The sequence below is a fragment of the Sinohyriopsis cumingii genome, chromosome 16 (assembly GCF_028554795.1).
Source record: "Sinohyriopsis cumingii isolate HCF-2022 chromosome 16, ASM2855479v2, whole genome shotgun sequence".
Taxonomy (NCBI): domain Eukaryota; kingdom Metazoa; phylum Mollusca; class Bivalvia; order Unionida; family Unionidae; genus Sinohyriopsis; species Sinohyriopsis cumingii.
Genome location: NC_142976.1, coordinates 39,997,499 through 40,025,430, shown reverse-complemented (window position 1 = coordinate 40,025,430; position 27,932 = coordinate 39,997,499). Strand labels below are relative to the sequence as shown.

The following is a 27,932-nucleotide window of genomic DNA, read 5'->3' as shown; positions in this document are numbered from 1 at the left end:
ATAGTTGTCAATGGCGACCAATTACATCTGACGTTTCTTCCTCAACTTAACGAAAAGGCAGAGGAAGATCCGATTGATTGGAAAGCCTTACACGTACCTTGTTTATAATGACGTCATATATAAAGGACGTATCAGCAGTTTATTACGGCAACCCGATTCATATAACTAATGTTTGTCGGAGCCTTTATATGTTTCTTTCGTTTACTTAACTTCACGACAGCTTTTGTGACGCCACGTAGGCACCGCCATATTAGCAAAACTAGATTTAGAACAAGGCCTACTTTGAAATACCGGTTGGTTGTTGTTTACTGTACTTGATGCACTTGACCTAACTACTGTTGACATCAGCAAACCATGATATTTAAGCAGACAAGATCCAGGTGGAACTCTCTGTAATCTTCAAACACACCTCTGTACCTATGCTGATTAAAACCGAAAAAGCGAGGAAGATAGTTTTAGGCTCGGCTCAGCAGTAGACACTGAATTTGTCAGGTTTGTTGAATAATTTTTTTAATTATTTATCATTTCATATTCCTTCCAAGCAATTTAAAGAATTTTTTCTTTCTTGTAGTGTTTCGTGTTTACGTTAAATGTAAAGTTTATGTTCCTAATGTATTTGCGCAATTCTTTTGTATTGTTCGACTTTGCTGTAAGCTGCTACTATTACTTGTATCTGTAGAACTTTACCTTTAATTGGAACCATATGACCATTGTAATGCTGGTGGCCATTAAACTCAAGTAAGTATATTTACTAGAGACAAAAATTGAGTTAAGTTGTTAATTCACTTTCTTATCTGCTATGGGGTCTATTTAAATTTCTAAAATGGTATTGCCATACTAGCTGCATCTACACCATTGGTTGGTCCATTGCATACTTTGGGGCATCGTAAAATATAGAGAACAAAATTCAAAGACTATGGAATGTCTTTTACAGAGAGTTTTAATTGTACATACATACTGGCCACATGCACATATTATTCTTATAAGAGTTGAACTGGTCTGTACAATGGGAAAGGCTAGGTTGACCGAGCCTTCAGGGTAAACTTAATCTTACTAGACACATTTTATTAAGGGCTGTTGGTATTACGAATTGGCCTAATGGATGGGTGGGTGTGGTATAGTTAAATACCGCGTATCGTAAGTAATGAGTTTAAAGTTTTATATTATTAACTTTAAAAAGCGTCATTTAGATTTTCAGGAACAGTCGGTATTACGGAAAACAAGTATTTATAGAACTAAAATAAGCAATTTTTTATTGTATTTTACGCAAAATAGATCACGGCATTGTGATAGTGTTGAGCTATTGCATTGTAATTATCTTGATGCATGAAGACTTATCAAGATGCAACGAGCGTTAAATTTGTCATATACATTGGGCCTTGCACACAGTGCACGTGGAAAACATCACGATGCCTAGGTACAGGGGGCTTCCATATTGGTCTTCTGCAGGCAACCTGGTCCCTTGACTGACAATAATATTTCACGCGTACCGAACCTGTAAACCGATGGCTATCACTTTCCCTATTGAAAGTAGTTGAGGTGAGTACTGATAATAGCAAAGAGAATTATACAACGTTCCTTAAATACCTACTTTTAAATTATATATATATATATATATATATATATATATATATATATATATATATATATATATATATATATATATACCCACCCTCTTGTCGGTCCTGGTTCTGGTCAACGTCACGTTTTTCTTATATATTTCCTTGAACCCATTATTAAGGTACCACGACAATGGTTAAAGATTTTAATGAAGATTCAATAATTAATAAAGTTTAGAAAACTGAATTAACCAGTTGTGGTATAATAAATCATTCAGCATTCAGTGAGATATATGAGCAGAAAATATGAACATTCCTCTTAATTTTGGTGACCATCATAATTTTTTTTGACTAAAACATTATGTAATTATTATCAACAAAATACACGAAGAATGGCGTTATTGTCTTCATCACAAACTTCTGCATTTGGCCAATACAGGCTTTCGTACCTTTCTTTAAGTACTACTGTCAGGGTGGTTCAGGAATGACTAGAATCCTTTTATTTGAAAACAGCATGTAAAGAAAAAGCACCCATGTTGAGCTTATCCAAGTGTTATTGAAAATTCACTTATTGCGACTAAATAGGAGTATTCGTAGATGTCAGTGGCATTTCATTCATGTCACTACATATAGTCACTATATTGCCTTACCACTGCATCAAAGTCTGTGGACAAAAGATATATATATATATATATATATATATATATATATATATATATATATATATATATATATATATATATATATATATATATGTGTGTGTGTGTGTGTGTGTGTGTGTGTGTGTGTGTGTTATTCCTATCGACCATCTCCGAGAAGTAGAGAAAAAATTAACTCGGAAAAAGTTGTAGGAATAAGCATAAATTTGATGGATTTGTTGAATTGCCTCCATCGGAGTGCGTCATAAAACAGCTAGGCCGTTGATATTCCGATTGTGAATTTGTTTCGTTTCTACAGCCATATTGTAACATGTGAAGACAGTTAGTTTAAAATATTATTCTCAATGGCACATATCAACCCAGTTTCTTCTGGTATCTTTTAATAATCGTTGTGCTGAAAATGAACATGTTGAAAATTGTGTGCCCTTTCGGTTTTAATAAATATCACGTGATTTGTTCATTTTTCTTTTCTTCAAATATTTTGTGCACAACATTGGAAAGGGGTTTTATGTTGGTATCACATTACCATGGATCCCTGATGTCATACATTTTGTTCGCCGGAATTTTCTCTTCCAAATATAAACTTTCATCTTCTTCTACTACCATGCCTATTTCTGTGATTTGATAAAATATGGGAGTGGACGAAAAGTTGCCAATAAAACAGTAATTCGATGCATTCGCAACGTGTCGTTTCGTAAATTGCAGAGGTGGTCCAAATGCATCAAACTGCATATATCGGAGTATCATACGTAGTATTGACCTCGTGTTCTATATTTTCGTGTGGACTGTCAATAAATTAAAGACAGTGATTGTTCTGTAATGTTCGAGAATATACATCATCATCTTCCTATCGATTTCATACAGGTAGGTCCCGATGTAAGGTTATCTAATATTGCTAGGCCCAGTAGTAAGTGGCTACCCTTGCCAATACTGGATGGAGTCGGCGAATTCCAACTTTTCAATAGGTAATGGGCTTTGACACCACCCCACCCCCCCCCCCCAACATAAAATGTCAAAATATCTTAAATGGGATCGAATTGTCCAAGGAAACTCAGACTATGCAAAAGATATATCAAACTGAATATAAGGACCACAATACTATGGCATATTTCTGAATTTCATTTGTGGAGCAACTGTTATGGCTATTTCTTTTTCACTTTCTTATTTCGCACGGAATCAGTTTTGTGTTTCGCAATTCTATGTTTAACTTTCATTGATCATTTAGAGGGTGACGGTTCATTCAATTAGTTTTCAGTGTCCAACATTTCATTTCGATTTTTTAAAATCAATTTCGAATAACTATTCAATGTTGTTAATCTCTCTCTCTCTCTCTTTATCTCTCTCTCTCTCTCTTTCTCTCTCTCTCTCTCTCTCTCTGTGGAAACCAGATTTTTCCTCATGATATTTCATTTTTCCTCCCGCAATTTAACATTTTCTTTCATTGCTCTTTTACAAGATGGCACGATAAATTTGAAGATTTGCTAATGTCTACCATGCATGTTACTTGCATCCTCTCTCTCTCTCTCTCTCTCTCTTTCTCTCTCTCACACACACACACACACACACACACACACACACACTGTGATAGTGATATAGATCAACCCAACTGGATACAGCAAACATCGTCAAGAGTAATTAATCAATATTCCACTTGGTAACGTCCTTCCGTGGAATACCCGTTACTGGTACCCGACAGCTTAACTGTGATTCTCTAGAATTTAGAACACTGGAAGGTACTGACACGAAAGCAGCGGTCACTCAATAAAAATAAATTGGTCTGCAAAATTGGTGTATTAAACAGATATATATAGTGGTCCCTCTCTTTTGGATGTTTATTTTATATCGTGTGCTTAATCTTTGTCCGTGATTGAGGGCAATACCTACCTGATATTTGTTCAATTACAATATAAGAAGTAGACAAGATATTTACATTGATACGAGTCCCAAAACCCGATTTTTCCCTATTAAATTTTATTGTGTTTTAGGACGTGTGAAATTAGTATATAAAGGAATTTGGTATACAATTCATTCTTATTTCATATTATGCTATGGAAATCAATAATCAGATATATGGTTGAGTTTGTGAATAGTTTGAGAGGAATTATTTATGTAAATAATTAATTGGCATTACAAAGTGACCATTGACTGTTTTGACTAAAACACTACTTTGGGGTTATTGATAGCTTAACTAGAGACATAATGGATTGTGTCATTGTGGTACAGGAACAAAGTCAAGACTATTGGTATATCAACACATTGAAGACTATTAATCCATCAGCAGATTTAAGACTACTGGAGTTCATTAGGAACATTTGGACTTGTAATAGGAATTTAAGATTATTTGGGATTTAATTAGCAATACTGTAAGTTCCTCTTAGATGTTCAGTTTGTAGGTCAGAGAAATTATTTGTTAGCGTTACTAAACTTGCTGGTTTCGCATGTTTCTGTTAGATAGTTTAAGACCTAGAATCTTAACATCGCCCTATAACGCTGTTTAGTGGAGTCAGAAGAGTGCTGTGATGCAGGAGAGGCTGTCTTATACTGAAGTAAATTACATGGAAAAATATAATTCAACCAGCAAAATGGGATCCACGATCATATACGTGTTATACGAATGACCGTGTTGTATTGACGCACCTCAGCCTTGGCGCATACTCAGACTCAGCATATCAGAGTAACTAAATTAAATCGAAATATAATATAATAATAAAGACTTCAAGATAGTACTATATGCATATAGTTAATTTTGTAACAATATAACAAATAAAAGACTATGAAAACGCAATTTTGAGTTTGAGTGAACATTCATGTAAATGAGTTTTGTTAATACAGGAGCATGTTATTTTTAAAAATGTCCATTTCGTTGTAAAACATATTTCCCTCATTTGTTTCAGAATTTGTTTTCTTAACCTCTTTTATTTTGCTGTCAAAATCAGAGTCCTTTACTTTTTTTGTAACACATAAGGTTTTATTTACAGGTTGTTTTCTTGATTTAACGTTATTTATGGATGGGGTTGTCTCATCACAAAGAACAACCAATTCATTATTTTATACACGTGTTCTCTTCCTTGACCTTGTAGTCAGGGTCACATATTTACACAGGAGTGTGTACTTAACATATAAGTTCTAGCCTTCACGAAAATAGGGCCCTGCATGATAAAGTTGATGGAGGCCCTAAGATATCATATCCGCATGTCCTATCGTTCACGGGAGCTCAGTTGGCCTTGTATACTAAGGGTCAAGGTTTCATTGCCTGTCCTGGCCAGCCCTGGTCAGTTGGCTTGTTAGAAACTTCGGAAAGGCACTTTGCTCCCATTTCCACGGCATTATATGACCAGTAATATATTAAAGGTGCCATTGAAATCAACAGCAACAGCAACAACAAAAACAAGAACAAAACCATCCTCCTCCCATTGGTTGCCATAGCATAACTGTACCAGAATTCCTTGAATTTTAACCAAATTTAGCATGCGGCTTTATATCGCTGAAACCGTGAATGACGTCGATTTTAAGTATTCCTCAACATTTACAGAAATTACACCGTCTACTTGCCTGTCCTTAAGTTGGCTTCCACAGCATAACTTTGCCACAGATTGTTGGATTTCAGTCAAATTTAGTAAGCAGTTTTAACAGAAAAATTTGAATGGGTTTCATTTCCAGTGTTTTGCAATACCAAGTTTAGAAGTTTTGGCCCTTGTTTGGCCAACCTCCTGACTCTGGTTTCCACGGCGTAAATTTACAAACATGCACTCAGTTTAAAATATTTTAGCTAACGATAAATAATGACAACTCGGAACAGATTTGACTATGTAGACCAGAATTATACTCGAACGAAAAGCATATACGGCAAAGTTTTAAAAGCAAAATTATAAAATAAAACTATGTCATAAAGATCTACTGGGCGAAGACGATCGGGAAGGAAAGCCGATCAGCAGATATAACACATGAAGGGAGGTGAGTATAGAAACGGAATTTAAGAATTTTAGAACAACCTCGAAACTTTATATTTTTAAACCTGCAGGTATCTTGAAAGTTACGAGGGGATTCCTCTAAAAGCTTTAACCAGCCATGTGTGCTGGGAAAGACTTGGATGAATCCACAAATAACATAGTAAGAATAAATTGTTAAATTATTAAGTAATAATTTAAAAGATAAATATGTATTCCCATTTTGTCAAACCTTGCTTCAATATTAAGTATTCACATTAGTATCTTTGTTCGAAAAAATAGAAGGATCTCCACTTGGACTGCGATTTAGTAGAGTACCTGATGGAAGTGGCCGGCGTTGACACACCCTCCCGTTTATTTGTACCTCCATCAAAAAACGAAAAGCATACAGATAATAAAAAGATGCACAAGCCTTATTCGTTTCATTTATTTATTTATAACTTTGACCCGATTGTCGACAGGGTGTCCCAAACACTGTCAACTTGTCGACGTTTCAAGCACACCTGTTGCTTAAAAACATAGAATCGCCCATACAAATGTGATGACCGTGTTACTAAAGAATCCCCCGTTTGATTCGAAACGCCAACAAGTTGAAAGTGTTTGGGACGATGGATCCCTTGGCTACAGAAGGCTAAATAAAAATAGATTTATTTTCATTGCTAAGAATCGGTGACTGCATTGATAAAATTGGAAATGCAAAATATGTCACAATATTCGACCTTTGAAAGGATTCTGGCAAATTCCACTGACGGAAAAGACAAAGGGAATTTCGGCATCCGTAACACTAGATGGACTTTATTAATGTAACTTGTTGCCATTTGGGACGAAAGATTCGCCTTGTACTTTTCAATGTTTAATGAAGATAACATCTGGCCTAAATGATTGCGATGCTTACATCGATGATGTTATCATCTACAGCGACAACTGGAAAGATCAATTAAAGACAATTCAGAAATCCTTTGACAGACTCACTAATGCAAATTTGACAATCAATTTATCAAAACGCGAGTTTTATCTTGCTTGTGTTACGTTTCGTGGACATATCGTCGGACACAGACACGTTAAAACTATAGATGCTAAGTTCAAGGCTATCTTTGAATTCCCTCTGCATATCAGTAAATGTAACTGATGCGATTTTTGGGTATGGCTGGATGCTATCGGAAATGTTGTTCCAATTTTTCCATAATTCCTGAAATGCGGACAAAGTTACTGAGTAACAGTAGAAAGTTTAATTGGTCGGAAAAAATGTCAAGATGCTTTTGATGTGATGTTGGGGTTGGAGCATTATAGATTCAAGAGGACAAAAATGGCGTAGATCATCCATATTTTACTTAGAAATTAAACAAGCGTCGGAGACATTATTCTACTAGTGAGAATGAATGTTTGGCTTTGATATTGGCTTTGCAACACATCGAAGTGTATATTAGTTCAGTTCCTTCTCTGATTATTGTGTTTAGTGATCACAATCCCCTTACTTTCATTGGCAAGATGAAAAAAAAAAAAAAAACAAATCAAAGATTATTAAGTTTGATGTTGCAGGAATACAATACCGGCATGATTTTATCTTGTAAGCGTTTGGAACCTTCCAGAATGAAATTTTCATTAGGTAATAGTTCTTTTTAGAAAACACTGATTGTAACATGAGGTCATGTAGAGGACTATATAATTTTGTTTATCTTGAAACTATTGATTCATGCTGTAGGATCTGAGCAGAATCAGCTATATTATTGCTTTGTCTGGTATTTCATTTGGGCTGGAATTTATTCAAATTATTTAATTTAATTCATTCTTCCCTGGAAATACAAAATGCTCAAAATAACATTCTTGGCAGAAGAGACTTGGATTTATAGTGAAATTCAAATAAGGATATATTCTTTGATTGTATTATTGTGATCAAACAAAAGACTTGGCACATCAACACAGTACGGGCCACTACAGGCACATCAACACTTCCAGTGTTGATTTTATTTTGGAATACCAATGAAGTTTATTCAGAACTTTAGCTATTAGGACTTGTGTTAGAAATTCTAGGATTTGGGGTGATTTATTTTGCAGTACCATAATTTCATTTTACATATTTCACTTTGTATTTCTGGAAAATAAATTCATACATACATACATACATAAATACTGACATTACATATATATATATATATATATATATATATATATATATATATATATATATATATATATACAAACTTACAAACACATACATACTTACACACTGCAGCTTTACATAAGACTAATGGATTTTAATCAAATTTGGCATGCAGTTATTTATTGATGAGACTTTGAAGGAATTTGATTTCCAATATTCTACATTATAAGTTAAGAGTTATGGCCCCTGATCATGTTTCTTCCTGACTGGTTTCCACAGCATATCTTAACTAAGCAATGCTGGTTTTGAACCAAGTTTATCATGTACAAATTCATGAATTTAAAAAAAAATGTCCAAAGGAGATGATCATTTATTGTGGAAATTTATTAGACAAGTGAAATTTTAAATATTTTGTAGTCCTTTGTGAGAAATGATTCAGTGTATGTCAGTCCTTGGTTTTACATTAAATGAGCACCACTGTAATACCTTCTTTATCAAATGACAAATCACTGATTGTATTCAGTACACTGCAAAATATTTGGCCATTGTCAGATTGAAAATGCTGATTTGTATTGGTGTCACCATGACAACTAGGATTGTTTTGTGACTATACATATATATATGTATGTATGTATGTATGTATGTATGAATGTATGTATGTATGTATATCCTTGCAGTAAAGTATTTTCCATGTTTAGCTCTCCTGATGATTAATTTCTCTTTTTCTGTAGGTAATAAGCTATTGAAGATCTATTGCAACGGTAAACATCTGAGATGGCAAGTGTCCCAACTGGAGTTTTGAAGAGTTTTCCCTTCTTGTTTAGGCAGTCTGTATTAGCAAGAAGCTTGATCAAGAGACAGGAAACAAGGTTCCTCCCAACAGGTATTGTGAACCAAGAAATATTAGAGTAGTACAGCGGTACCTGTCCAATAAAGCACCCATAGGAACACAACTGTCATAGTTTAAGATAGACCCTGATAAGATGCTAATTTGATAGTTAAATTGCTCTTTTTTCACATTTGAATATTTTTTAAATCAAAAAAAGTAATTTGTGCTTAAGCATATATAAATTTGGAGTATACAGTAAACATTCTTGAAAATTGAATAAGAAATGCCAAGTTATATATGCCACCACCCTCCACAGAAGAAGACATACTAGTATAGCTTTTGTTATGATCATCTGGTCTGCCATCAGGGCCATTGTATTTACAGTTAATGTCTTTAAAAAAAAGGTTATTGAACCAAACCAGAAATTGCTGTATATTTATATACCTTAGGTTTTGGTAAACTTGACCATTCACTAATGTGGGTAGAGTCTTGTCAGAATCACATTAGTATGTCAGTTTGTTTTTCCGTCCGTCTGCCCATCAACTGTGAGTTTGGTTTCCATAAGATAACTTCACTAGTAACAAATCTGGTATGAAACATTGTTTTGATGAGAACTATAAAGGGTTTTATTTTCAGCCTTCTGCATAATTGTTAACTTGAGTTATGGCCCATAATTAACATGGTATTTTTCACAAAATGATCAATTTATTTTGAAAATTGTAATACCTTTTAAAGGGCCAGCAATGTTTGCCTCATACTGAAAATTTCATGAATATTGGGCTGAATGGGCTCTGCACCAATTCATAGCACATGGTGCTTTTGAAAACTGTGGGGGAAACCATTGCTGGACATGTTCACTACAAAACTAAAAAACAAACTCACATTTTCCAATTCCAGATCAGAGAGCCTTGGCAGTGGACACTTTCAGTCAAAGCTGGGTCATCAGTCTGCTTACACTTTCTCACTTTTTCTCACAACTGTTTAGTTTCTACATCCTAATTTGGTGATTTTGCGAGACCTTTGGTATACCACAATATTCTAAAAAGCTTAACACACAAGATGTTATGACCTTACAAATGACACATAGCTGAGCTTCATTTTGGGCAGACGTCTTTTGGAATGTTGAATAAACAACAATTAGCGGATGCCAAAAGGGAGGTGGGTGAGCTAGGGAATCAGTCAGCTAGTCACACTTAGCCAGCAGTAGTCCAGTATGTTATTCACACTTTGCCAGCTGTTAAATTGGTCAGTGGTCCAGCCTGCTATTTACAATTAGCCAGCAATTGAATTGGTCATTTGTCCAGTTAACATGAAATATGATTACGTTAAGTCAAGTTTTTAGCTCTACTTGTCATAGCCCAGAAGAGCTTTTGGGATGGTCATTTGTCCATGACCCATCTATTAGCAGAAGTTTATTATCACTACTACTAATCTACTGTTAATTACAGGCTTTCTGTGAAACTTTACATGTATCATATATACTCACCTACAAAGTCAAGTCCAGCTGCACTGTGCAGTTTCTTGGAGCAATATCAGCAGAGCAAGCAACATATACCTGCTCTGCAATTGCATTATGCAATGGCAGATTGGGATCTTTGTTGTTTGCAGTTTGACTCTACTTATAAGCAAGTCTTTATGGTTCATTCATCTGAAGGTCTAGTGGATGCTGAATGAAGACGATCGTGATCTAACATCCAGTATCAGCCACCATGAGAGCCATCTTTAAAATCTTGCTTTTGCTACTTTACCTAACAGAGAGTTGTATCAGCATGGGGGTTTCACCAGAGGCTTCTCATAATGTCTAGTTCAGCCACACAAGTCATAATAGAGTTATGGCTGCCTGTTGGCTCTGACAGCACATTCATGGTAGTGCGCCTCAAGTTTGCTCCTTCTCTTTGTGTGGAAGTCCGAAAACTCCTCAAGTGGGCAGTCATGGAAGAGATCACTCTGAGACCCACATATTTTGGGCAAGAGGAAAATCCTTGTGAATAGCCTGTTTATATGGGGCTATGCCAGCCTCACTGAATGGGCTCTGCACCAATTCATAGCACATGGTGCTTTTAAAACTATGTGGGAAACCATTAGTAGACATGTTCACTACAAAACTAAATAACAAACTCCAATTTTCCAGTGCTAGATCAGAGAGCCTTGGCAGTGGACACTCTCAGTCAAAGTTGGGTCATCAGTCTGCTAAAACCTTCTCACCTTTTCTCAATGATTCAACAGATCCCCCCTCCCCAGCCATAATACATACTTATCTACTTAGCATGTTGGTAAATGATTCCAGGAGATTACCAAAGAGGAGTGATTTTTGCTGTCACTGCTTGGGATTGTCTCCTTCAAAGCAAACTTCAGATTCTCCACTTTTCTTTCATGAGAATAAAAACCTGTCTGGTTATAGCTATTGCTGCATCTTGGGCATACTTGAATTTCCACTTTTCAGAGTATGTTATGAGAGCAGCCTACTAGCAGTCTCACACTACCTTGTTATACATTTACCTTTGATCTTTGATACACCAGGGTGAAGGCATTTACTTGTTGGGTCAAATTGTGACAGCCAAAATGTGGCCAAGTCATTTGCCAGCGTACAGTAGTGAATTCTCCTATGAGAAGGTTAAGTGCATTGGTTTCTTAAACCAGTTTTTGTTGAGACTGTCAGCATTCCTCTTAAATAATAAATTCGGCTGCTATTAAAATGAATGTTTGTTATTGTGGGGGGGGAGTAACCTAATTGTAATTATGTAATACTTTGCATGCTACTATTGCAAACATTCCAGCCTCCACCCAGTTCTGATGTTTTGTAGTTTGGTCCCAGTCAAAAGAAGAAGGTATTCTGACTATGTTGAGTGTGACTAAGGAATCAGACTGGGATCATATTCTTTTCAATTCTAAGAGATAAAGAGATGACACTGGGTATATTTGTATATCATGGCTAGAAGGTAATGCTAATACTTCTTAAGGGGGTGATATCTTTGAGGTCAGAGTCATGGCTCAAGATTAAAGTGTAAACTTGGTATACTTGTACATCTTTACCATGTTGCAAACCACAATGTGGGTCCATCTTCTAGGTTAATATCACAGGATTATTGTTGAAACCAGCTTGTCAGAATATCATTGTCTCAGGCCATGGGCAATAATCTACTTTGCTTCTTTTTCACTTTCTCTTCCAAGTCCAAAATCTTATAAAATAATAAAATGGATGCTTTCATTGATGTGCTGGATATTGTTACATAATGTTACATAATGTTCCATAATGTGTTGTTGATGACACATTTTTTATGCATGCTCATGAAAAATGAGGAAATCATGGTATAGGTAGTCACAGGCAGTAAAGCAGCAAATGGATTATTGCTCATGGTGTGTAACAATGGTGGAAGCTCAGCATAGAAAACACTTTGGCATCCATGTGAATAGCCATCTATATGTCTGACCTCATCCTTGATTAGATTCATTGTTAATGTTTTTTACTTTCCTTTTATTGAAGTTTGGGAGCAGGCTCCATATTCAAACCATTGCCAGCTCATTGTATTTTAGATTGTATTCATGGTTAAAGAGCTGTTTAAGGCCAATAGATGTCATTTTTTTAAATGTCCTTTTATAAAATATTTTGCCACTTGATGATATATTGCATTCTTCAATTCAGTGTCCTATCTTAAATGTCATGGCAATAGGTCAGTATTTTAGGAATTCTTTTATTTTATTTTTAAAGCTGTATTAGGTACATAGAAGAACCATGGGGTACAGCTCTTTTTCTCTGCTGATGGCATTTCTTGTACCTTAGACAGTAAATTTGATTCAGGATCAAGGTCACTGATTCCTTTTTTCCTTTTGTTCATTTTGACTCAAATGTTCTAAGAGATAAAGCATAAAACATGGATACTTTCAAAATCTGTATTCTAACTTTATAGCTTTGTCACAAAAGTCATGCACAGATTTCATCATGACTGTACACTTAGGGTGACCTTACACAGTCGGCAGGGGACCCATTCAATGTCACTCATTTTGTGTTGCTTTTTTTGTTTGTAGTCTACCAAGCATTCCATTCAAAGTCAGGCTTAAGAAAAGAGAGCAAGAATGGAGTTTTGTTCAGACACAAGTCAGATACAGTTAAGAGTGTCAGAACCAAGGAGACATGGAAAAATAAAAAGGCAGAGCTGGTGATATTTGACAAAGATGGGACATTAATTTGCTTTCATTCCATGTGGAAGCCATGGATAACGCGTCTAATAAAGAAGTAAGCAATAAATACTACATATTGTAGAATTGTTTCCTGAGGTTCCAAGGGGTAAATGATAACATTAACGGGTGTATTCAGTATTCCAGTGTGACATAGTGAACCATTAGTTATTATTTATTTGTTAAAAACTCTCATTTTGGAGGCACATTTTTCCCATTCTTAGAAACGCCCCTTCTGCTTTAAATATTGTGACCTTATAGAATGAGTAGCTTCTCTTGAGGGAAACAAATGGCTAAAATATATTATTCTGGTGTTGGCCTTATAAAAGAGGTGACATCACTTGAGAAGGGCCTCACATGAGTTGTACCACTATAATAAAATTTTGTTATTTTAATACTGTTCTGTAAAAAATTGCTCAAACTCAGTCTAGATTGTATTTTTTAATTTTCACAGTTATCAGAAAGATTAAATCATCTGTACTCAAGGTAATTTTGTAAAATTATAATGTGACAAGAACTTTTATGACTTCATTTAGTTGGTGCTCTACAGTTTCATATTTTGAGTTAGAATTTTAAAGAAAAAGAATTTCCTCAGGTTTCTTCACTGGTTATACTGCCTATTTAAAAAAGACCTTGTATATCGTAGGTATTGTTCCAAGAACCTTTAATTCCCTTTATTTTGGTGTATGATTGATGGGTGTAATATGGGTTATAGAGTCTACAGCTTGACCTTACTCCAGATGTGTACCTTTCACAGCTCCACTTGGTCTTTTTCACTTCCTGAACTTCAGAGGTAAATTGTATGAAAAAGAGCTGATAACTTTTTTACATTTATATATTTGGTAATTCATTCATTGCACTTTCAGAAGCTGGTATTGTCTAGTCTGGCAAAATTCATTTTCCCTATTTTTATAGCTGCTATGTATAGTGTACTTTAGACTAATTAGGCTGATTTTTTTAGCACAAGGGAGCAGTCATTTTAGTTAGCAGTGTGCTTAAATCATGTACAATTTCCAAAAGTACAATATCCAAAGAAATATCATCCACATTACATTAATGTAGCATAGAGGTATGCCAACATTCTCTCCATTGTGCATGTTTTAAATGCAAACAACTTCACCTTACATACGTCACTCTCTCAAAAGTACATAATAACTGGTGAGCGCCCCCAATAAGAAAATTGTAATGTGATTAGAATTTTTATGACTTCATTTAGAAAATTTAGAACTCAATAAATTTTATGATTTCATTTAGAAGATTGTAATGTGACAAACACTTGCATGACTAATTGGAAGACTGTAATGTAAGAAGAACTTTTATGACTTATTTTGAAAATTATATTATGACAAAAACTTTTGTGACATTTATAAAAGAGTGTAAGATTTCAAGAAATTGTTTGACTATTTTAAAAGATTGTAATATGACAAGAATTTGAATGACTCATTTAGAAGATTGTAATGTGACATTTATAACATTCATACTCTAAAAGCAGGAGGTTTTAAAGTTTCCACAGTTTTCACAGATTTTAAGTAAACAATCCCCTTAGGGCAGAGTCTAACAGCTTGATTCTTCGGCCTAATTTAAACAGTATTTGAACTGAAAATGACAAAGATTATGATCATTTACCGTGAGTTCACAATTACTTACAATTATGCTTAGTTTAATAATTATTGCTATACAAGTACAATTAAAGCTAATTGCATAGCTGTCAATGGGTATAAATGTTTTGCTTTAAAATGAGAGGAATGCTATAAATGATAATTTTATTGTAGCCATGTTTCAGAAATAATGTACGTCTATAATCAGTCACACTAAAGTTCTTCCTCAGTAGTGTAAGAGAATCTTTACAGCTCACTATTCCTGACCACTACAAACCACAGCATAGATTAGAAAGTAGGTTTCTTGCCCTAATCATATCCTCTGTTTATCTGATACCCTCTTTTGGTCAGTCTATCTGTCCCTCTGTTGGTCAGTCTATCTGTTGGTCAGTCTATCTATCCCTCTGTTGGTCTGTCTATCTGTCCCTGTTTGTCAGTCTATCTGTCCCTCTGTTTATCAGTCTCATCTCTCCCTCTGTTGGTCAGTCTATCTGTCCCTCTGTTTGTCAGTCTATCTCCCTCTGTTGGTCAGTCTATCTGTCCATCTGACCATTTAACTGTCCTACAACACTGGATGGAAATTTGCCAAACTTGCTATATGTTTGCCTATAGGGGGTTTCACAGTTGCAATGGAGTTACTGAGCGTAGCACCTAAAATTACCTCCCTTAGCTCCAAAGCGCATGCCCACAAAAAATTTCCAGTTCCAGATGATTCACTGTTTTACATTTGGTTAGCGAAACATAAAGTCAACAAAGGAAGGAATCTTAGCTGTACTACAGATCATTATGGTTAAACCAATAAATCATTTATATATGTCAAACATCTTGTGTTCATACAAGAATAATAATTATAGACATTAAATCAGATAATTAGATTCAGTGTCCATACTTACATTATATCAGATAATGAAATAATATTTACTTTCGATACTTAAATGATATCAATTAATTAAATACACTGTCCATACCTGATAATATAGATTCATTATCCATTATTTCAGATATATTTGTAGGAATATTTCACTTTGCTCTCTGGTTTTAAACATTTATTGCACATTTTTGGCTATATATCTTTAACAAAAACAATCTCAACAATTTGCATTCTTCATATGTTGATATATCCTTCTTTCTGAGTTAGTTCATTTATAACACGAGTTATAACACAAGTTCAATAAGAAAATTATAACATGAAATCGATATGTCAGCTGATTTGTAATGCTGAATATTTTAAACCAGAAAAGTTTTTTTCAAAAAAATGGAACATGGTATTTTAATATATTCAGAGGAACTTAACAAAGAAATAATTATATTAGCTATCATAATGATGAAGGAGTGTAATTAATGCAGACAGAATATTTATTTATATTTGGGTTTAAATATCGTACAATATTTAGATTAAATAACATGCCCAATGACGTTTTTTTTGTTTCCTTTTTTTAAATACTTTTGAAACATCAAGTATCGGACGGTACATGCAGTAACTTTCAGCATGATTTTTCTTATGCTGACACATAATAACTCTCAAATTTGCTGGGGTCTTTAGACATCATTTCTGATTGCCACCAGCAGCGATACACTTTCGCACAATCAGATAATACAATCTAGAGCATAAGGTAGTAATGGAAAGATAATGAAGTTCTGAAATGGGCAGAGAATATTTATTGGAAAGCTGGGAGCAGCATAAGTTAGTGAAAAAAAATAAAAGATATAAAAACAATTGATCAAATAAATATTGATAGAATTTCTCTTTAAGATAGTGAGATATCGATCCTGCTTGCATAATGTGAGTGGTCTGTCACATTTTCTTGATCTACGTCTACCATCTTAATTGATTGAACTATCCAGAAGTGAGTTGCACCAAGATGCCCTCTGGTGTTTCCAAGGGGAGATACTAACCGTGAAACCCCCTATACCTGCAAGATGATATCATGTTAGGGCCAAATATAAAAATTTACAGACATTTTTAATTTTTATAGTTTAGCATATACTGGTCATAGACCAAAAGTGCCTTGAGATGACCTGTTGTCTGCCACCTGTCATTAAAAATTGATTTGTCTGCTATCACAAGTTTCCTATTGCTACTTATTCTAAATTACTTGGAGGACAACCAAAGAATGTTGTACATACATTTATCCCAAAGTCAAGTTGATCTTTAATGAAAATAGTGCTGCTCAGATATTCAGTATGTTCAATATTGCCATAGCTACCATTTTGGACATCTTTTTATTGCTTCTTCTCCTGAATGTTTGGTTGTATCAACATTTTTTGTTCCACTAAAGCACTTTTTATGAACTCTACTTGGTTCCAAATGAAAATGGTGCCACCTGTCTTCCAATATAACCGTGGTAATCAGTTTGAAATCTTTGTTATCACTACTCCTGTTGGATATGTTGTCATATCGAAATGGGGTTTTCACTAAAAGACTGTCTATAATCATGTCTACTTGGTTCTAAATGAAAATGGTGCTCATGTGATGTCTAATATAGCGTAAACATGGCAGCCATATTGAAAGTCATATCAGCATGGCATTTCACCACAAGACTTCTTAAGTTGCTGAGTTGGCATTAGATAAAAATGGTATCGATTTGGCATCCATTATGGCCATCATGGCAGCCATCTTGAAAATATTGTTTTTGCTACTCCTAAATGGACAGTCATATCAGCATGGGGTTTTCACCGGAAGATTAATTATGATATTTAGTTAGTTCTGGATGAAAATGATGCTGATCTGACCTCCAGTATGGCTGCCACATTAAACATAATGAAAATCTTGTCAGGAATTCTCCTGAATGGATGGTCCTCTCAGGATGAGGTTTTCCTCAAAAGTGCCAACTGTATCTGCATATCCTGAATGAAAATGGTGCCAATCTTAACATCCATTGTCACTGCCACAGTGGCTAATTTAAAAATCTTCTCACTAAGATTATCAAAGATGGTTGCAACACTCATCTTTTTAAACAAAAAGTCTTTACCTTGAATTCCTGGAATTCCTTTTGAGACAGTAGAGTTGACTTTTGTTATTTTTTTAAACTTTGTTTATGCAGTTATAGTGGAAGACATATAATAGATTTTGGGTTACAATACCAGAGTCATGGTTCTAGAGTGTGGAATATGTAGTAAAAAGAATGGACATTTGGCCTGGTCGAGCCATGGAAGTAGCTTTAGTTAAAACAAGCTTAAATTTTTCTTGTGAATTTCATTATTTCACATACCCCCAATTTATCCAAATTTTCATGGCCTGAAGAAACCTAAATTCAATGATTTTTTGATTTAAATGACTCTTCGTTGATCAGAGATTTCAGTAGGTTTAACTCCCCAAACCTAGTCAGTTTACAGTTGGATAAATTGGGTGGTGTGTGTGTGTGCCTTGCTCATGTACAAAATAAGCCAATATGGTGAATCCTGGACTCATAGTCTCAGTCCGTCACACTGCCCATCAATAAGCCTTGCTGCCTGTCATTGAAATTCTTTTGAAGAGAATTTTGGCGAAGTTGAATTTTTAAACATGTTTTTTTCTTTGCATGTATTACGAACAGTTTCTCCTCTGTGCTCAATGATTTTCACATTTAAGTTTCAGCTGTTTATTTTAGGATATTATTTAACTGACAGTGCTTCTTTTAATTGCTTAGACTGGAAAGCAAGACTGGATTGATGCTGGAGGACAAGATTAACTCCCTGCTAGGTTATTCTTCTGATAGTGAGAAATTTCTTCCCGGCCTTCTGGCAGAGTCCACTAAATCAATAATCACAAGAGAACTTGTATCCTTTCTCAAGGAGGAGGCAGGATACACTGAAGAAAAAGCAAAAGAAATCTTAAGTGCTTGCTGGGAAGAGGGAAACACAAATTCTTCAAAAACTTTGAAGTCTATAACAGATCTGGAAATACTGTTCAAGATTCTTAAAGCAAATGGTGTAAAAATTGCACTTTCAACTTCAGACTCGAGAGAATCAACCACAAATGCATTAAAAGCGCTCAATCTGGAGCAATATGTTGACTGTATAATGTGCGGAGATGATCCTAACATAGAACCAAAACCGTCCCCTTTTTCAGCATTAAAAATCTGTGAGAAACTTGGGGTTGATCCCAGCAATGCTGTCATGGTAGGGGACACAAAGGCAGATGTTGGAATGGGGAAAGCTGCAAAACTTGGCTGGAATATTGGGGTTCTGAGTGGTGTTGGAAACTCTCATGATCTTCTCCCTGATGCAGATCATGTGATTCAGAGTGTGACTGATTTACTTCCTCTCATTCTTCCAGAAAAGGACTGGGTCCAGTACTATAAGTACCTACCTGAAGAGCGTTTTCTTATTGAACCATTTGATGTCAGGACAGAAAATGCACAGCCCACAGAAAATTCAGCCAAGAAATTGCCAATACAGCTTGCTATTTTTGACCTCCATGGAACTTTACTTTGCACCCATTCAAGGTTTTTGAATTGGATGGATCTTTTGTGTAAGAGGTGAGTGAAAAAAAAAAACAAGAAACAAAAGAAAAATTAAGAAAAAAGATGATAAAGGAAGCATTTAAATTTAGAGATGAAGCCATAGTAATGATATGGATGGGCATATAGTGTTGTCCCTGTCTCTTCATCCAGAAGTTTATCTGTCCAGTTAAGTTTTGCTTTGGTCATTTTTCAGGTTCTGTGGTTGTTGGACATCATTGTTGCACAAACACATTTCTAGTTTTTCAAAACGTTCTTAAACAGATTTTTATTTGGTAATAGTCAGTAATTATACCTGAAGATTGAAGGTTGAAGTGTTGGTAAAACCTAAGAAAATAATGGATGATGCACTTCAAATTGATCAGTATGGTTTGCATTCTGGTGTTTATTCATAATTCCATAAAAGTGCTAAAATGTTTCAGAAGTTGAATATGTTGTCTGCTTACTATCAGCTTCTCTATCAGGATTTTTTCCCCATTTTTTGCCAAGTTGTGAGCTAGCTTTTATTATCTTTTCTACAAGACCAAATTCAAAATGAAAAAGAGTAAAGGGTTTTCTTTTCAAAATATATGGCCTGTAGCAGACGGTACATTTCTATGTTGAAACATAGCAGACGGTTCATTTCTATGTTGAAACATAGCAGATGGTACATTCCTATGTTGAAACATATCAAGTGAAAAATGTAATGCATCTTGTTGTACTTAAAGTTCTTTCTTGACAAAAAAAATCATGCAGAAATGTAAAATTATAAAGAAAGTTTGCATAAATTTAACAAATGTAACATAAAGTAGGATTTTAAAAATCCAAACATAATTGTCGTTACTGTGGCCTGTATATTCTGCCTTATTTCATAAAATGGCTGAAGTTCATTTTCACCTTGTCAAACAGAAATTTAGTTTCCACCACAAAAAAAAGTGTTGAAAGGACTTAGTTGATTTAAACAAAATTTGTCTTGAGGCTTAAAATTGAGAAAAACTAGGTCAGTTGTAAATTTTTAAAAATTATCCTTTAGTTAACACCATGTAGCAACTATTCTACTAAGGTGCTCTAAGACTTGTGGGGATTAATGTGATAAGAATCAATATCAGGTTTGGTTTTTACCTTTCTTTCTTTAAATTTTTATTTAGTTTTGGTCCCCCATTAAACCTAATAAGAAATATAAATTTTCCTTGCATAATGAGTTATCATTTGCCAGGTAACCACATAAGGATTTCATGTATTGATCCTCATTTGGAATGAGGATTAATATGATATGAACATAAGTTCAATTTTTATACCACCCCATCCACCACTAGCATCCATAATTGTTTGATAAATTTTATTTGGATTTTGGACTAAATTTATTAACGAAAACCTTGATAGCGTGATTCAGCATTAGGCATTTTAGATAGACAAATGAAATTTGGTAGACATGTTTGTATGTAAGTACACTTGAGCTGAATGAATCTGTAATGCCATTATAGCATTTTTGTCCACATTTTCATAAACTAAAAACTTGTGGATCTTTTTGATTTTCGGTTGGGCAGTTTACAAACACAAATCTAATTAACTTTGTGTGTTTAAATTTGACTCAATTATGGACTCCCTCTTTGACTAGAAAGTTTGACAATGGATCAAGAATGCTTCTCCTTGATAACTTTTGTAGATCTACATCCATTTGAATCAAATTTTGTATGGCTGTTAGTAAAAAGGAAGTCCAAAGTCAAATTCGGTTTTCACCTTTTCATTTTTGTCAAAATTGAGCCAAGTTGTGACACTATGGACTTCACTGATTGGTCTTGCATCTTGAATTTGTCTTCAGATATTCCTTATTGATGGGGTACATGTGTTGTTAGAACAATATTCTAGTTAGTCCTTGATATTCTTCCTAACTGTATCTGTAACAAATGTTGTTGTTGTTGTTGGGTTTAATGCCATTTTTCAGCACACGATAGGCTATACATGGCGGCCAGTATTAATGGTGGAGGAAGAACCCGGGAAAACCCCGGAAAGAACCACCAACCCACAAGAAGCTACTGGCAAGCTTTCTCACATACCCACATTGGCTGAATCTTAGACTCAAACCGGCGCAGACAGAGGTGAGATGGCAGTGATTCGTAACGGAGAGCACTTTAGATCACTGGGCCACTCGGGGCCCTGTAACAATGGTAAAACATAGCTCCCTCCATATATTTTAACTGTTATTTAGCCAGTTACATGATTTATTTTACTGAAGATTTAAGAAATGGCTGTATTAAAATACTAGTGATTTGTGTGTAACCAATGATAAGGGACTTAATTTAGATTGGCTGAAACAAGCTTAAACTGAAGTTTAAAATTTTCATAAACACTAGGCCTGCAAATCATAAAATGGTTGTTCTTGAGTTTGAGCTTAAGATATTGTTTCAACAAATCACAAATTATGGTGTTGCTTGCAGCTGTGCTTGACATATAAGTGAGTATATACATGGTATATGCTTTATAAAGTTCTCATCATGAAACTCATGCTTAATTTGAAAAACTCAGAATTGGGTATGACACTGACACTACATCCATGCTAAAATTTGGTATGCTAGTTGAAGAACTCGGGTCATAAAAATCCTAAACTTTTGTGATTCTTGTATTCTTGTACTTTAATTTACAAAATGTCCACATTTTTAGTCTTGAACCACCAGCATGAGTTTGAGAATACGTAGCAAGTCCCATTTGTCACAGTTGATTTGTATCGCACTCAGCCAGTTAATTTATACAGTAGCATGAAAAAGCATTGGTTGGTTCAAGGTCAAAAGACAATTACTATGCATTTTTTTTCACAACACGATTATTGTAGATAGAAATGTTATTTTGTTTTTATCTAAGATCTATTCATTATTTCTATTTTTATAGATTGGAAGAAGTAACAAGCCTGCAAATTAGGGACAAGATTTTTAAAGAACTTGGATTTTGCTTACAGAAGAAAGAGCTCCAGAAGGGAATATTGGCAGATGGTAGCCCAAGCATGGTCAAAGGTGCTTTAGTCAAAATCTTAAGGAAGGAAGGTATCAATTATGAAGAAGCTGTGATAATTGTGAATCAGATTTGGACACAGTTGGATACCAGAACTGAAAAAACTACCAAAGCTCTTGATTCTGACATTAAAAATGTGTTCAAGACATTGAAGAAAGCTGGAGTAAAAATAGCAATATGCACTGGGGAAGTCCGAGAGCTGGCAGTTAAAGATCTTAAAACTCTTGATGTTCTGAACTATGTGGACATCATGGTTTGTTGTGACGACCCTCTCTTTGAAGCAAAACCATCACCTCACAACATCCATCTTATTTGTGAAGAACTTGGTGTTAACCCCTCTCAAGTTGTGGTTGTAGGCGACTCACTGGATGACCTGAAGATGGCTAACAATGCCATGGTCAAGAGAAAAATTGCTGTCCTAACAGGTGTTGGTAAAGAAGGAGAATTGGATGCATATGCAGACTACGTTGTGAACAATGTTCGTGAAGCAGTCACTTACATCCTTGATGATGGTGAAGATTGCGGTCGGAACAAGCCTTTATTAGATGATGGTTCTGGTAAACAACGAAAGACGGGTGCTCGATATTACTCCACATCTGTCAGTCCCTTACCGTTCAAAATTTCCACGAGAGACTTCTGTACAACATCATCAAAAAGAGCTCAGATTAAAAACAATATTCCTAACTATGATTATGTTATTGTCGGAGCTGGATCTGCAGGGTGTGTTTTGGCTAATCGGCTCAGTTCAAATCCAGACAACAAAGTTCTTCTTTTGGAAGCTGGCCCCAAGGACTATACATGGACAATTCACATGCCAGCTGCATTGATGTATAACCTGTGTGATGAGAAATACAACTGGTACTACCATACTGAGCCAGAACGAGGGATGAATAATCGTGTCATGTACTGGCCTCGCGGGCGGGTATGGGGAGGGTCATCGTCTCTGAATGCTATGGTTTACGTTCGAGGACATGCATATGACTATGACCGCTGGGAAAAGGAAGGAGCCATCGGCTGGTCTTATGCAGATTGCTTGCCATATTTCCGTAAGGCACAAACTCATGAGCTTGGGCCAAACGATTATCGTGGGGGAGACGGTCCATTGTATGTGTCCCGAGGAAAAAGTAACAACCCCCTCTTCAAGGCATTCATTGAAGCTGGTATACAGACTGGTTATCCTTTCACAGATGACATGAATGGCTTTCAGCAAGAAGGCGTAGGATGGATGGACATGACGATTTATAAAGGACGCAGATGGAGTGCTTCTGTGGCATATCTTTGGCCAGCACTCAAAAGAAATAATTTGAAAGCTGAGACAGGTGCCCTTGTTACCAGATTGCTTGCTGACAAAAATAAAGTTATTGGAATTGAGTATCAACAAAAAGGCATTACAAAACAAGTTTACACTGAGAAAGAAGTGATACTGAGTGGTGGTGCCATCAATACTCCACAGGTCTTGATGCTGTCTGGAATTGGAAATGCAGATGAGTTGAAAAAATTGGAGATCCCAGTTGTGGTCAATCTTCCAGGAGTTGGGGAGAATCTGCAAGATCATCTTGAGGTGTATGTACAACAAAAGTGTACTCGGCCAATAACACTGTACTCGGCACAGTGGAAGTTTCCACATAATATGATTCGTATTGGTCTTGAATGGTTCTTAAGACAGACTGGGGATGGGGCTACTGCTCACTTGGAAGCAGGTGGATTCATTCGGAGTTGCCCTGGTGTTGAACATCCTAATATTCAGTTTCATTTTCTGCCATCAGTTGTGAAAGATCATGGGAGGAAGACAGGAGACTGTCATGCATACCAAGTACATGTAGGGCCAATGAGGCCTACAAGTAAAGGGTATATAAAGTTAAAATCCAGAAATCCAAAAGACCACCCCAAAATTGTTGCAAATTACCTATCAACAGAAAATGACATTCATGAAATGAGGGAGTCAGTAAAATTGTCCAGGGAGATTTTGGCACAGAAAGCCTTTGATCCTTTTCGTGGTGAAGAGTTGGCACCTGGACCAAATGTAAAAACAGATGCAGAAATTGACAACTTTAATAGGACTATGGCTGACAGTGCATATCACCCATCATGTACATGCAAAATGGGCAGTGTAAATGATCCAATGGCTGTGGTAGATCCACAGACCAGAGTGATTGGGCTGGAAGGGCTACGAGTAGTGGATGCTTCTATCATGCCAAGCATGATCAGTGGCAACTTAAATGGACCTGTCATCATGATGGCTGAGAAAACAGCTGATATTATTCTTGGGAATCTGCCACTCCCAAGGTCCAATGCCCCTGTCCACAGGCCAAAAACTCTAAATACACAGAGATAATTCTTAATTGAGAGTGCAGTAAACTTTCAGTTACAATGTGTCTATAGGTGTGTTCTTTTTTTCAAATTTTATAATTGAACTAAATTTTAAAAATTCAATTCATGTTAATATTAAAATAGCCGTGGAATGCAGATTTGGTAAATATTCCAAATTTGAATAAATTTAAAGTTGCTATAGTATGTAGACAAACATGAACTGTCAGAAGATCCAATCCAATGCAACATTATCCAATGCATTTTCTTTTTTTACTTTGCTATATATTATAGATAATCTAGACAAAAACTCTTTTGCAATATGTGCCTGCATAATGATTTATTAATTAAAAAAATGTTTTCCTGATTATGATTCATGTACATATTGATGAATTGCATAATTTATAGTACATTGATAGATAGGAATAAGGTCAACTTTAATTTTGAGGAAACTTGAAACTACAAATTTTTTTAATATAGCAAATAGTTTTCAAGTTTATGTATTTCCTTTCTTTCTCTTTTGTTGTTGTTGAAATAACCAGATTTTAGACAACAAATAATTGGAAAAAAGATACAAACATATAATTAAATACATTGGTCATGTAACTAGTTCTAGAAATTTCCAGTGACAGGAAAATAAAAATGTAATTTTTGTGGCCTTGTCAGTTTGACAAGTAATTGAGAGTAACGTATCAGCACATTATCTGGCATGCATTCAGACCATATGCACATATAAACCACTAGTGTTGACTTTGTATTCGCTGTCAAAATTCCTATTCCAATTATATACCAAATTCTTGTCTGACACAGAGATTTTAAGTCTTTGAAAATAACCAAGTCTGATGGATGGTACGTCTTAGATTTTTAATACCGTATTTACCGCATATGTTGGGACACCGTATTTGGTGGGACACCATAAATTAATTTTAAAAGTAATTTTTTTTTGCACTGTATGTTCTGGGACACATCGTTGTTTTCAAGTCGTAAGTTGTGGGACACCTTTTAAATCATTCGAAAATTACATGTCGGAAATTGCAATCCAATTGAAATTTTATTTTTTAAATATAAAACTGTACTTGAGATAAAACTCTTTAATCCACTGCAGCAGCATCTCATCAACACAACCCTTCTCCTGCACACGTACCGTCTATTATTTTGGTACATGAAATACTTTTTTAACTTTCTCATACCGTGAAAAATTGTTGGAGGCAACACACCACCTGATGTGGAAACTGCAAGAACAAAAGGAAGATTTTTTTCAAATCTGCACTAGTCTTGCTAATTCTCACACTTTTGATGCCCATCTTATCGTCAGTCCATCCAGGAATGCGATCAAAGTACACTAGAGTTTCATCCATGTTAATGATCATATTGTCGGCAAAATGATCTGTTTCTCTTTTGGCCTTCACGAATTCATCACGTGATTTTATTTTCTCCACATCTTCTGGATGATGCTGGGTCATTGATGTTCATGCACAAAACACTATATTGTGCAACTTTAAAAACTGTTCCATTGTTTTACTTTATTGTCAAACTTTTTGTGAATACTGTTGAAAAGGAACCAAAGTTAGCTTCCATATCTCGACCGTCTTTGTATATTCAAAGCTAAAAAAATAAATCAGCACACTTAAAAGAATCTAGTAGTCGGCATCTGAGGTCAGCTTGCTTTGCAATAAAATAACCTTTGTATTGATATCCTTTTAAAAAAATCGGCTTCCAAGTCCAAAGTCAGCTTCCAACGCCATTCAAAATGTTCTCTAATGACTCATTTTTATGTGTTTTAACTATTAATTTTACTTAGCAGGTGGGTTCCATTCTGTGACATCAGTTGTATTCAGTCATCATAATTTTATTTGCTGTTCAAGTACAGGTGTGTGTGTTTAAAAACTCCGACTGTAGGCAGTTTGGTGTATAATTTATGTGCTTAGTAATTGATTTGTTGAGAATATTGAAAATACGTCATTTATTGTGTGTAAACATTTGCCAGCATACTTGAGAAAAACTTTGAAAACTTGGGCTCAAACTCATTATTCTGTATGTTTGCACACATCATACATATATAATCTCTACAGTATTACAGTAAAACCTGTCTTGAAAGACCACTGCTATGTGAGACCACCTGTCTTGTGAGACCACATTCTCAGTGCACAAATTTATTGATTATATAGGATTGTGACCTGTTATGAGAGACCACCTGTCTTGAGAGACAATAATTTTTTGGGAAAAAAAGGTGGTCTTTCAAGACAGGTTCTACCGTACATAAGAACTGCAGTGGTACTTTGTTATAACTGGAATAATGGTTTCCATTATTCCTAAGTCAACATAAAAGTGTCCTTATGATAATTAACTGCTGCAGTATACATGCATTTCTCCAATTTATAGTGGTTTTTAAAAATATTTTCAGATCATCTAAGCTTGTGTATCCCTTTTTATCTTGCATGCATAAATATAGTATTTAACAAAGGCCTTTTTTACAAATGATGCTGACCTATCATCCAGTCTGTCAATATATTTTAAAAAATCTATTGAACACATTATTACAAACACTGCTAAGTAGAATTTCACAGAATTTATTTGATATCATTCTAGCATACAAGATTTTCAAGTTCATACAAATGTTACTATTCTGTGATCCAGTACAGCCACCATTACTGAAAATAGAAAATCCTGTTTAAGGCTTATTCTCAATAATGCTCAACAAGAAGTGATGATATTTTACATATAACACCCATGCATAAAAGTACATATTTTATTCAAATGCTACTGATCTGCCATTCCAAATTGCTACCATTTTTATTACTAAAATTGGAAAAACCCTTACATGATTTCTCAAGAACAGTTCTATTGAATTTGGCCAACTTTTAGCAAACAAATCCTGGAATAAGTATTTTCATTTGTTTATATATGATGCTGATATACCATCAAATATGGATGATGACACAAAACTTCAGAAATATTAAAATCGTTTTCCTTAGCAGTGAACAAAATATTAGCACACTGTCCTACTAACCCACATTTCTTGGCCAGCTGCATTTGATTATTAGGCAGATGCAAGTCACATAAGCAATTTCAGGCCTACTTGGATCTCTTGTTAAGTTGTTTCTATATCATTTTCATATATGTATCTGTTAATGAAATCATTTTAATACTGGGTGCAACATCTATTAAGTTATTCTGAATTCAGTGGCACACAGTGTTCAATAACATGTTTATCATATTACATTCCAGCAAATGCAGTATTTCTGAGAAAATATATTCAAAATGGTACATTTGCTGATATAAGACAATTTTATTTGGCAATGAAATATTTAATGAAAAATGTTATATGA

The 27,932-nt window shown here is 35.0% G+C and overlaps 1 protein-coding gene across 2 annotated transcripts; it reads left to right on the top strand.

The window, feature by feature from the left end:
- On the top strand, nt 1-27,932 carry LOC149780263 (uncharacterized). 2 transcript variants are annotated; one of them, XM_089937075.1, is made up of 6 exons: nt 1-492; nt 1,450-1,539; nt 8,998-9,149; nt 13,122-13,329; nt 18,499-19,329; nt 22,177-27,932. In XM_089937075.1, exons 3-6 carry the CDS (start codon nt 9,041-9,043, stop codon nt 24,629-24,631), a joined length of 3,603 nt encoding a protein of 1,200 aa, XP_089793201.1. In that variant the 5' UTR covers nt 1-492; nt 1,450-1,539; nt 8,998-9,040; the 3' UTR covers nt 24,632-27,932. The 2 variants fall into 2 exon arrangements, with proteins under 2 accessions (XP_089793201.1, XP_089793200.1); XM_089937074.1 differs by lacking the exon at nt 1,450-1,539.